This window comes from Filicampus tigris, chromosome 3 (genome assembly GCF_054856515.1).
Source record: "Filicampus tigris isolate MCC_2025a chromosome 3, RoL_Ftig_1.0, whole genome shotgun sequence".
NCBI classification, from domain to species: Eukaryota; Metazoa; Chordata; class Actinopteri; order Syngnathiformes; family Syngnathidae; genus Filicampus; species Filicampus tigris.
In genome coordinates, this window is record NC_141219.1 from 16,854,443 (window position 1) to 16,866,321 (window position 11,879).

General features: G+C 41.4%; 1 protein-coding gene across 3 annotated transcripts; it reads right to left on the reverse strand.

Annotated features, from left to right (window-relative positions):
• Positions 1-972: 972 nt before the first annotated feature.
• On the reverse strand, positions 973-11,609 carry mns1 (meiosis-specific nuclear structural 1). Of its 3 annotated transcripts, none has more exons than XM_086026391.1 (11): positions 11,454-11,608; positions 10,818-10,885; positions 9,059-9,268; positions 7,512-7,639; positions 6,596-6,698; positions 6,267-6,496; positions 4,899-5,115; positions 4,697-4,804; positions 4,285-4,542; positions 2,465-2,590; positions 973-1,444 (listed from the first exon to the last, which is right to left on the reverse strand). In XM_086026391.1, the coding sequence occupies exons 2-11, from the start codon at positions 10,818-10,820 to the stop codon at positions 1,340-1,342; spliced, it is 1,488 nt and encodes a 495-aa protein (XP_085882517.1). In that variant the 5' UTR covers positions 10,821-10,885; positions 11,454-11,608; the 3' UTR covers positions 973-1,339. The 3 variants fall into 3 exon arrangements, with proteins under 3 accessions (XP_085882517.1, XP_085882516.1, XP_085882518.1); XM_086026390.1 differs by lacking the exon at positions 11,454-11,608 and adding an exon at positions 10,985-11,134; XM_086026392.1 differs by lacking the exon at positions 10,818-10,885 and having other exon boundaries at positions 11,454-11,609.
• Positions 11,610-11,879: the final 270 nt, after the last annotated feature.

An 11,879-nucleotide genomic window follows, 5' to 3' on the forward strand; every position in this document is an offset into this window, starting at 1 on the left:
TTTACTTAAAAAATGTATCTGGATTCGTACTATATTTCGCGCAACCACGTTGAAGAAATAAAATTGAGTAAATATTGAACCGAAACTTTATTTCAGTATATGTAGATGGTGGACTGTCACGTGAAACGGTCCCGCTCAAAAAGATAATTTTCTGGAAATGCTAAAACATCACTGCGGGGTCTGATCTCCCGACAAATATTTAATTCTCTGCATCTTCATCCACGTACGGGATCATTATCAAAAGGACATGTCACGTTCGTCTCCACTTACTGATAAAATGGTGTGTTGAAATTAATCATTTTTAATTCGTCAAGTGGTTGCACAAAATAAAATCATCTGGATCCAGGTACATTTATTTTGTAGATGTATAGTCTACTTAAAAAATGTGTCTCAATCTAGATTGTTATATTTCGTGCAACCACTTGACAAAATAAAATTGAGAAAATTAAAAAAAACATTTTTCGGTGATACTGTGCCTAATAGACCTCATATTCTGACTCCGATTTTTTTTAATGACAGACGGCGGAACTACGCTATGACAAAACTCACCTGGGTGAACTGAAGGAATGAGGAGATGAAAAGGAGTGCGTGGCTCTGAAAGAGGGCGGAGATAAGGAGAAACTCAAGGTTCGTTGAAATAAACCTGGGCCCCACCAGATTAAGTTCAGAGAGTCTGTTACTGCGGCAACTGACCAAGATCTTAAGTTACCTCGACTAGAGTTACTCCTCTTTATCTGGTTTGAGTCACCTCCCTTTTTGAAACGGAAAAGTCGCTGTTTTCCTCATTTTAGGATTAGTAGACTGAGTTTTCCCTAAACCTGCTTCGTGAAACGGACCCCAGGTGGCCACCCTCTGGTGTTTGCTTGATAAGGGCCAAGATTCCACCAAGGGGCTCAACAGTCAACAGCATCAAAATCTACCAGCCTTTGCGATTGGCATCTTGCAGATGGTCAGGGGCCACATCAGTTGAAGTAGGAGGCCAATTTTGTAATGATTTTACTTACAGTACAACTGTTGCTTTGCGGCTAGAAAAATATTCATCTTTGAAATATATACTAACAAACCACAACATTGGTCACACTTCACAATCTACTGAGATGCAATACAAGAGTTGTATACAAAAAACTGCCATTTAACAATAATACTCGTTTTTGACACTAAAAGCTATTAATTCAGCAATATGCTAATCGATGCTGTGTAGCTGTTCGTGATATTTTGACCTTGTCATATGCATGTGCGTGTATGACCGTTGACTGGAGATTGGCCATGAAAGCATGATCATATTCAGTCACTTAAGATTGTAATGGTCATTAAGTTAAAAATCCTCCTTGAAAATGAATCAATCATCTCCAACATGGCCTTCAGAGTTCTCTGCTTGATGTGTCTGGAACTTTTTCCTGAAGTCTTCATCAAAGTGCTTCAGGTCATCTTCACGAAGTAAACCCTGAAAAGAAACCAAGTGCCATCATGTACACATTTTATTTCCCCAAATGAACTCTGTCTCAAATAACACTGTTTCCTAAAGCCTGGTTCACACGGCAGGATTTCAAAATTGTCGGCCGACTTCCAAACTCTGAGATCGTACCGTGTGTGGTGTGCAGCCACACGGCAAGATCAACACATCACACACGAACCGCATTCATTCAAAGATATTCTCACGTCAGACGTAAAATCTCACAAAATCCCCCGAGATTAAACAAGACTTTGGAGTGAACAAACATGGCGGATAAAAAGGCAGAAGGGGTCTCAGGTTGTGTCTTGACGGTGGCGCTAGTTAAAGGAAAGGAAGTTGGGCTCTGTTGCGCCATGACTGCTTTCATTTTGGATTCCCACAGCGCTTCTTCGCCGCCCTGTCACCTCTCTTTCTGATTGGCTGTACGTCACTGTCATCCGTTTTTTGTCTTCGGGGCACAGCACACACGATGCAAAGTCGGGCCAAAAAAAATCCAACATGTTGAATATCCCCAATTTTAGGTCGGACGTCCTTCCGAGCGGCCGAGATTATTTACTAAGATTATCCTCGGAGCCAATAGAATGTCGGGAGGGGACATTCTGGGCTAAAATCGTGTCGATTATCCGTCCGTATGAACCAGGCGTAACCAGAGCTATCTTGTCCATTTCGGCAGTATTGGCAAACACTAAGGGCACTGTGGTGTGTGTACATGGGGGGAGGTTGATCACCTTCAATATAATTGAATTAAAATGAGCTATTATGTTTCCACCATTTGAAATTGAAAAGCTAACATAGATTCAGATGTAAAGCAATGTCCAAATATTTTTGATACTGCCTTTATATCACGGAATTTCCCCCATCACAAGTGGTTCTGGAACAGGTTGACTGTATTTCTAGCAAATAAATCATTTTTGGACCAATTAAAGTGAAATTGGAGAATATACAGCGGGGCACACTATGTGTCACAACACAGAGGTAGGGAATCCGTGCATTTTAAGTCTGGTGCGTTACCTTTGGCATGTGTCCGAGAAGTTGCGTTGCGTGTCGTTGGAGAAGATGTAGTCTCTCCTCTTCGATAATCTGTCTGCACAGCGCCTCTCTCTCTTGCTCCAGTGCCTCTTCTCTAGCCTTTGTCTCCTACAAGGGAGAAAAAGCAAAGGTGCAGAGTCAGGAAAAAAAAAAAAAAAAAAAAAAAGTAATTTTCTTCCCGTTGACATTACCCCTTAACTCATTCATTCCCGGACATTTTCAGACCCTCTTTTACCCTAATGTTCGGAAAAAAATATAAATAAATTCCTGGGATTGAATGACTGGACTGTAAAGTGACATAAATATATCTTTGGGATTGAATACGTTAATATTCATACACTAGTACGCTCGTTGTCCACACTCGTAATACAATTTAGCACACTAGCATAACAACTCTGGCACACCAGCAGAACCACTACAGCAGGGGTCTTCAATCCTGTTCCTCGCCCTGCTGCAACACACCCGATTCAAATGATCAGATCATCATCAAGGTCTACAGAAGCTGGATAACGATCCTGATCATTTGAATCAGGTGTGTTGCAGCAGGGAGAGATAGAAATGAGGCGGTACCTCGAGGTACAGTATTGAAGACCCATGCTCTATAGTCATGTTTTTTCTTCACTACTAGTTTCATTTTTGTCCAACTAGTGAAGACAGCTACATGTAACGACTGATGCAAAACTGTGCACTAATTGACAACTGCTTGCTACTTAGTGACATTATATTCTACTGCTTAAAGGGGGGAAGTCAACCCAAACATTTTTTACATGTTATATGCAAACCCACTAGTTGCAATAAAGCATTCCGATAAATATTGCATTTGTGCAATAAGAGTTAATCCACCCGTTTTAACCCATCTCTGGAGGCGGCCATTTTGCCACTTCTATCGATTGAAAATGACCTCAAAACTGCTCAGGGCTCAGGTAACGATCAATCACAGCCGACCTGTTTTCTGAAGCTGAGTTGCCATTGGTCATTACCTGAGCAGTTGTGACGTCATTTTCAATCCAAAGAAGTGACAAAATGGCCGAGATGGCTAAAAACGGTTGAATTTTGCTGCTTAACTCATTTTCCACTAACACAATTAATCAGAAAGACGTTTCAACTAATGGGCTGCTGGGAACATATTCTTGAAAAAAATATGTTTGGGTTGATTTGCACTTTACTAGTAATACTAATAGTGCGCGGATGTAAACTTGTGGACAGTTTTCCTCACTCTCCTTACCAGTATGCCGAAGTTGTCCTACTATTGTGGATAAATGTCAGTGCAGTGGGGGAAAAAAACTAAGACTCGCGTTCCACTAGTGCACAGAATAGTCTTACTACTATCCTTGATATGCAGACCAAGGTTCATGCATTAGAACACTCTTTGCCCTCACTTTAGGACAACTGCATATTAACTGGTACAATACAATACTAAGACAAATCTGTGTACTAGCTGGAAACTGCAAGCTACTAGTACTAATAGTGACATCAAATTTGACTAGATTGTCTTCACTAGTAAGACAATTCAGCGCACTAGTAGAACGACTGAGGCGTACTAGTTGTTCCAGTACTGCATGACCTTTCTGCCTACTGGACAACTTTAGTGTAACTCAGACAAGGGCATATTACTAGCAGGGTAAAATTGCGCAATAGTTGCTAGGGCTAAAAGTTAACTAAAGTGAACTAAAAGTATTTTATAATGTCATAGTATTACTAGTCCATGGACCTAAAGCTGCCTACCAAGGATATTGAATCAATGCCCAAAGGTCTTTCATGAAGGTGATTGCTTATGGTGACAGAAGAAGTCCGGCGTGTACCTTGTCGGCCTGGTGCTGCCGTCGTCTGTCGTCAATCAGCTTCTCCATGTCGCGTTTGTGCTCCATCATCTTCATGCGGTGCATTTGGGTGTTCATCTGCTCGAGGCGGTCGTCCTCCGCAAACTTTTCCATGGTCATTCTGCGGAAGGCCTCCTCTTCGTCTTTCTCCGCCTGCCGCCGCATCTCCTTCATGGCCATCTGCTCCTCGCAGGTCCTCTGCAACATCAGCCTCTGTCTGATGTTGCTCTCCATGTCTTCCTGGAAGCCGGCGACACATTTTGGCGTCAGGTTTGCTTTCGTTAACGGGACGGTCGCCTCGAGTGGTATGCCAAGAATGCAGTGATTCTGCTCAAAACTGTGGAGAATGTCACAGTGGCTTTTGAAAAGACAAGAGCATAGAAACTATTCTTACAATGTCTTTCTTCCTAAATGCTGCTTCTTGTTCCTCGAGACAAAGCTCCTGGCGAATTCTCTCCATCTCGTCACGCTGTCGATTCTCCTCGCCCATTTTCGCCGCGAGCTGGATAAAAGCAGGGACAGTTTGCTGAGTGCTACATTGACACGTTTGCTGAAAAAAAAAAAAAAAAAAATGAGTATGTTGAAGTCCTATCGACCGTATCTCTGAGGTTCTGTATTGCATCTTCTCGTGCTCTGATCTTGGCCGTCCTGTCCTGCAAACACTTCTGCTGCCTGCTTGCAAACTCCCTGAGGCGTCTGTTCGCCTCCTCCCTCTTTTCATTCTCCATACGCTGCCACTCGGCCCGCTGTATATGGAAGTCCTCGATGTGCTTCTGGGTGGCGCGCACCCTCTCCAGCTTCTTCTGTCGCTCCCTTCAACACAGGAACAACACCAGTCAGTTTGCTGATTCATTATGAAAGAGAAAGTTAAATCAGAAAGTTTCCTTGGAAAATATGTGGTCAATGCGCCTCCACTAGTCTAAGCACTGTATTTCTGATTAATATTGCATTTGTGGAATATGAATCAATCAGAAACGTTGAATAGATGAACCCACAGATTTCTTTGCATTATTGTCGTTTGTGTGTTATTGTTTTTGAAGTTCTCATAGTGAATACTAAAAAAAGATTGCAAGTTTAAATGTTTCGTACGTTCACTAATTGAAATAGATAAACCGTCATTCATATTAATTCATGGTTTATTTGGCTTTATTATAGTGTAATCCTATCGATAAAACCCCCCAAAATGTTTCATAAATCTGATATTGTTTATTGTGATATAGATTAATTTATTGCTTGTGTTTGTTAATAAAAAACTCGTTAATAGGACCTTGAAAAAATAATCATATATTGAATCACAATCGTAACATTGACGGGGAAAAAAAAATATCGCAATTAGAGTGGGATTAGAGTAGATTTTAAAGTGGAAGTCAACGCAAACATTTTTTTTCAAGAATATGTTCTATGCACGCCCACTAGATGAAACGGCATTCTGATAAATATTGCGTTTGTGGAATGGGCGTTAGTCCACTCGTTTTTAGCCCTCTCTAGGGGCGGCCATTTTGTCACGTCTGTCAACTGAAAATGACACAGCTACCCAGTCCTCAGGTAATGACCAATCATGGCTAATCTTTGGAAAACAGGCAAGCTGTAATTGGTCTTTCCCTAAGACCTGTCTTCTGAATCTGAGCCGTGATTGGTTGTTGTGAGCAGTTGTGATTTAGTCAACATAAGACAAAATGGCCACCCCCAGAGATGGCTAAAAACGAGTGCATTTTGCTGCTTAACTTATATCCCACAAGTGCAGAATTAATCAGAATGCTGTGTTTCAACTAGTGGGCCTGCTGGGAACATATTCTTGAAAAAATATTGTATTTTTACATTTTATATGTTTTTGAGATGACTTTAAACAACTGCTTGGGAGAATTCATGGCGTTCTACAAGGTGTCCATTTCCAAGCACCCGTTTTCCATGACCAAATATGTCTCCATGCCTGATGAAGTGTAAACGTGACCATCAAGACTCACATCTGATCCTCTTGGTAAATCTTGCGCACGATCTCATCCACCATGACCTTCTCCTTGAGGAAGTCGTCGTAGGCCGCTTGTCTCTTGTGCTCTCGCTCGATGAGCTGCAGGTTGAGATCTTGCTGGTACTGGAGCTGTTCCTCTTGTTTCTTCTGCTCCAGCTTCTCCTCTTCCATGGTCGCCTGGTCAAAGTCGCTCTTCATCTTGTTGTAGAGCTCCGCCTCCACACGCTGACGCCAGAGAGGAAACAGGGAGAGTACAGGGGATCACCTCGGCGAGGTGAGAAGAGGCAACGTGTAGAAGGGTAGAAGTGCGTATGGGGAGGTCACCATTGTCTCACACTTGAGAGCTTCATGCTCTGCCATCTGCGCCGCTTGCTCCTTGCTCACGTAGGCCAATTTCAACTTGGACTCTAATTCTCGAAGCTCAATGCTGACAAGTTGTGGGAAGAAACAAAATTCAAAATGAGCAACAAAGTCACCAGGGCAGAGCGGGAGAAAAACACACTACTCACAAAAAGTTACGGATATTCGACTTTTCAGTGAAATTTCTGAAATTTGAATCTCAACTTAATTTACGTGCCTCTAACCTAATGCATGTAAATGTCCAACTATTCAATGAACTTACTGTTCTATAACAGGAGTTGAACAGAAAAATTCTCAACTGGCGTCTTAATTCCTATGTTTTATTCATAATCTCGAGTAAACAGCCGAGCGCCTTAATTAAAAAAAGATCTTTTCGCTCAAAAACAATAACATGAACATGTCATCCAACCTCAACAACTTTTGAAGCAACCACAGATTTCCCAGCGCTATTTTTTCACACTCATGGTTACGTATATTGTGGTTCTCAAACTTTTCACACAAAGCACCACCCCCAAAAATAATTTGCTTTCCAAGTATCATTATAATGACCAACATTAAAAGACAGGATATTAGTAATCCTAAATATTTATCCAAAAGGTGACAGAGTTTGCATTCCTAAAGTTACAATATTACAAGAAAGACGGCAGTTGTGATGTTATCAAAATATGCCACAAGCGAAAAATAAAATCTAACTTAAAGAACAATAGTCATTATTACATGAAAACCAATGACAATATATGAGAATTAAGTCAAAATATAAGAACATGAATATGTAATTTTACAGGAATAAAATCAAAAGATTATATGCAAAAACATTATTTTAGGAAATAAAATGAAAATTTTGTGAGTAGTGTAATAGTACGACGAACGTGTACAGTACCTGTTCTCTCTTATATACTGCCTGATCTTGCCATCTCTTTGCCTGTCATGGTTGATGCGGGCCAGCTCTTTAGCCAGCTTTTCCTCTTGTACAAGCTGCTTCTCCCTCACTATTTTCTCAGTGTGGGCCTGCAAGTTGGTTAGGGAGTGGCAGTGAGAGTTGATCACATTCAGACACAAATGAGGAAAGTTAAAACAGACAACCATTCACATTTCATGCTGTTACTGAGTGGAAACTGAACCCACACTGCCTGCACCAAAGTCAGGGCGAATGTATCATAAAACTATCAGTGACCAGGGGCGCACTCAATTAAAGTCCCTCTAAGGTGAAAATACAATGTCTTGTAATTTGACACACAACAACAAGGATCTTTAAGAACCCAGCTGAATTTAAATAATTTAAAAAAAATAATCAGCAACTATATAGTGAGGCTTCAAAATTCTGACTAATCAAGCCTCTCTCTCCGCTCTCAGATGCTGAATGTGACGAAACTACACCCTGCTCACCTATCAACTAAATAAATAAATATCAGTAATGACATTTCATCGAGCGTCTTGTCCTATGCTGACACATAATTAATTACACGTGCAAGCTATGAAAATATAGTGGCTGTAATATATTCCACCGGCTGGTTGCAGGGCTTTTCCATGCGGCGACAACGAGGCACTCTGATCCGGCCACGCTAGTACACTGGCTGTCACCCCGTTTTTTAAATTAACCGCCTGGTGCTTCCGCCTTTCTCGCTGTGATATGCACACACTCAAGTCTGACAACAAGGCACTCGAACGCAGCTACGTCAGCGCAAGGTCACTGTCCACATGTTGGCGGTCAAGTCGGACACCCCCTTCCCTGCCTTTTCTAATCCTGGAGCTTTGCCTTTCTCAGAGTGACGTGCGCAAACTCACAACCGACAACAAGGCGCTCTAAAGCTCCCTTGCCAGTGCGAAACCCCCGTCCACAAACACTCGTCATGTCAAAAATTGTCTTTTTTTTTTTTTTTTTCACCCATCTCTCTGTGACATGCGCACACTCATGGCCAGCAATGAGAAATATTTAAATATTCCTTTAAATATTTAAAGGGAAGATGTATTTTCAGGTCATAGGCACTTGGAAAATGTTTTGCCTCTTCCTTGCTCTTCCACCTTTCTCTGGGTGATGTGCGCACACTTATTGCCCTCAATGAGGCACTCTGAAGCAAACACGCCAATGGAGTTGGGCGTGCAAATATGGCTAATTAGCCAAATGAACATCGCAATAACACCAGATAATCGCTGATGAACAAAAGCGCTCATATAGTGAGGGAGAGGTGACTCATGCCCAAATGGATCACGAGGCATCGTTTTAGTCATGTCCAAAAAAATCTGGAAAACTAAAATGGTGAAAAACAGGAGGATACTATATCCCCATAATTGAGTACTACACAGTTCTTTGCAAATATGATACAACTACCGTCAAACATGTTTAATGTAGTTTGAAACAAATCTCTGAATTCACTTTACGAACAGACAGATAAATGGAGAGAGTGATTCGGCAGTGAGAAAACACACCTTCACCATGGCGTCCTCGATCTCTCTCTCTTTCTGTTCCTCATGCACCTGTCTTATGAACCTCTTTCTGTCCACACTGTCCTCCTCCTTCATGGCGGCAAACATTTTCCGGTCTCGGTCCACTCGCACGGCCTCCAGCTGCTTCTGCTCCTCGTGGGCGCGCCGCTGCTCCACCATCCGATACTGCTGACTGCGGCTCAGGTTACGACTCTTGACACAGCGGGAAAGACAACGCACACGCTTATGGAGCGCCGTTTGAGCATTTAGTCAACACACTTTATGGTCCATGTCGTAATACGCTCTTAATCCTCACTAGTAAGAAAATTCAGCGCACTAGTCGGTAAATGTTACAAGGGAAATTAGTACTGTGCCTTTTGGTTCTTCTAGTAGGGTCCAGGAGGCTACAAAGTGCCTTGACACATGTGCAGTAGTTTACTAGTATAGGTTAGATCACAGGTGTCAAACTCATGGCCCGGGGTCCAGATGCAGCCCACGACTTCATTTTATGTGGCCCTCGAAGACAAATCATTTGTCTACATTGAGTTTCTTGCAAAATGTCGTCACTTTGAACAACACTAAGATAAGCTATATTTCAAGCATTTGTTGACACCAAGGTCTCCTTTAAAATAAATTGAAAAATAGTTGAACAATTACTTAGTGGCTTCTGATTTCAAAATGTGTTCTTCATCAATTTGTTGTGTACGTGTAATATTATAAGGCGAATCATACATTTACATGCTATGAACTGAAAGCGCTAGATCAGGGGTCTTCAATCCTGTTCCTCGAGCGCCGGTTTCCTGCCTGTTTTCCATTTCTGCCTGCTGCAGCACATCTGATTGAAATGATCAAATATCATCAAGGTCTGCAAAAGCTAACGATCCTGATCCTATCGATCAGGTGTTTTGCAGCAGAGAGAGATGGGAAAACATCCAGGCCGACCCTCAAGAAACAGGATTGAAGACCCCTGCGCTAGAGGATAACTAGCACAGTGTTTTTCAAACTCTTTTGAGTCAAGGAACATTTATTTCATTGAAAAATTCCATGGCACACCACCAACTGAAATTGTAAAAAAAAAAAAAAGTGTTATATTGTTTCTATAAGCATTTTTAACATTGAAGAAGTATTTTATATAACGTCTTGAATAGGAATCATACAAACAAAGAAAAAAGTATGTTATAATGTTTCATATTGATACTTAACCAATGTGAAACATGGGCCTGTTTGGATAAACATACGTCACTAATTCGCTCGTCTCTAAACAAAGACAATTAGCTACCTGCTGCTGCTGCTGCTACCTGCTGGTATGGAAGAGTACTACAATGTAGTAAACCCATGATTACGCTGTCAGGCGCTTGACCGCACAGCCACACAAATTAGATAATTGCCCACGGCACACCTGACAATATCTCGCGGCACAGAGTTTGAAAAACACTGAACTAGCAGAATTTTGTAATGTCACTAGTAGTATTAAGAGCACATAGTTGTCAACTCCTGCAGTTTTGCTTCACAGGTACCATGTAGTTGTCCAACTAGTATGCTAAACTTTGTGAAGAAAAAAAGCGTGTTAATTCATGGGTGGAGAGCAAATCTCAAATGGCATTTATTAAAAATGCAACACCCGCAAAGTTGTCAAGTATGGAAATGAGCTATAGTTTAGGAGTACATTTACGATTAACTTAATATCCAATAAATAAATTATCCACTTGTCTAGCAAGACACACACACAACTTGCATTTATGCATTTCCACGGAAGTTTTACCATCTTTGTCGTCTTTTACACCGTTAAATTCAACCGACTTGGCACGTGACGCCTTTGCTCCGAGAAGCCTAAAAAAAACAAAAAACAAACCAAAGAACAATAAAACTGTTTCATGTATAACCAGCTTCAACCGCAATTGATGGTGTAGCCTTTCTTTTCCTAGTTACCGTGTCGGAGTAAAGCTTTCAAGTCGTTTGAAGCGTTTCGACGACGTTTTGGCAAATGTTTGAGGGTTTGTTTCCCTGGGAACCACGTCCAGTACTCGGCCAATAGGAAAGGTCGTTGGCAATTGCGTCATGTCCGGGAAGTCATAACTCCTGGTCGCAGGTGGATTCAATTACACGTTGACCCATCCAATTTTCATACGACAGTTAATCCAACAATGGTGTCAAAATAGAAACACGTGTTTAAAACAATATTGTTTTAGTTCTTCGACAGAGAGAGAGAGACGCGTACATACGCGGAAGGGATTTAAGTAACTGGTTCAATGTAGCGAAGAGTACAGTTTCTTCGTCACAAATCTACTCAAGTAACAGTAAAAAGTATAGTGATTTAAAACTACTCCTAGAAGTACAACATTTCCCTAAACTTACTAAAATAAATGTAATGGAGTAAATCTAACTCGTTACTACCCACCTCTGGTTAGGATGCCTCTTGGTGATGTGTTCCAGGCATGTCCCCACCAAAAGAGGCCCCGGGTACAACTCAGTAGGACCCCGTTTGTCCCTGGAGATATGTCTACCAGCTGACCTAGGAACAACTCTGGTTTCTCTGCAGAAGAGCTGGACAAAGGATTGTGGGGAGGCAGGAAGTATGGGCTACCGAGATCCAAGCCAAGAAACTCAGAAAATAGATGGCAAATTTTCCAATTTGTCAATTACAGGTTATAGGTCATTTAAGGTGGCCAAAGTTTTGAACTGATTCTTCTTAGTCTCTCTCTGTTTTTTTTGTTTTTTTTTTACATCACAAAAAATGGAATTTGAAAAGGTGTGCATAGATTTTATGTCCTCTCTGTGGTGGTCCAACCCAAAATATTACAAAATGATAATGTATGACTAAATA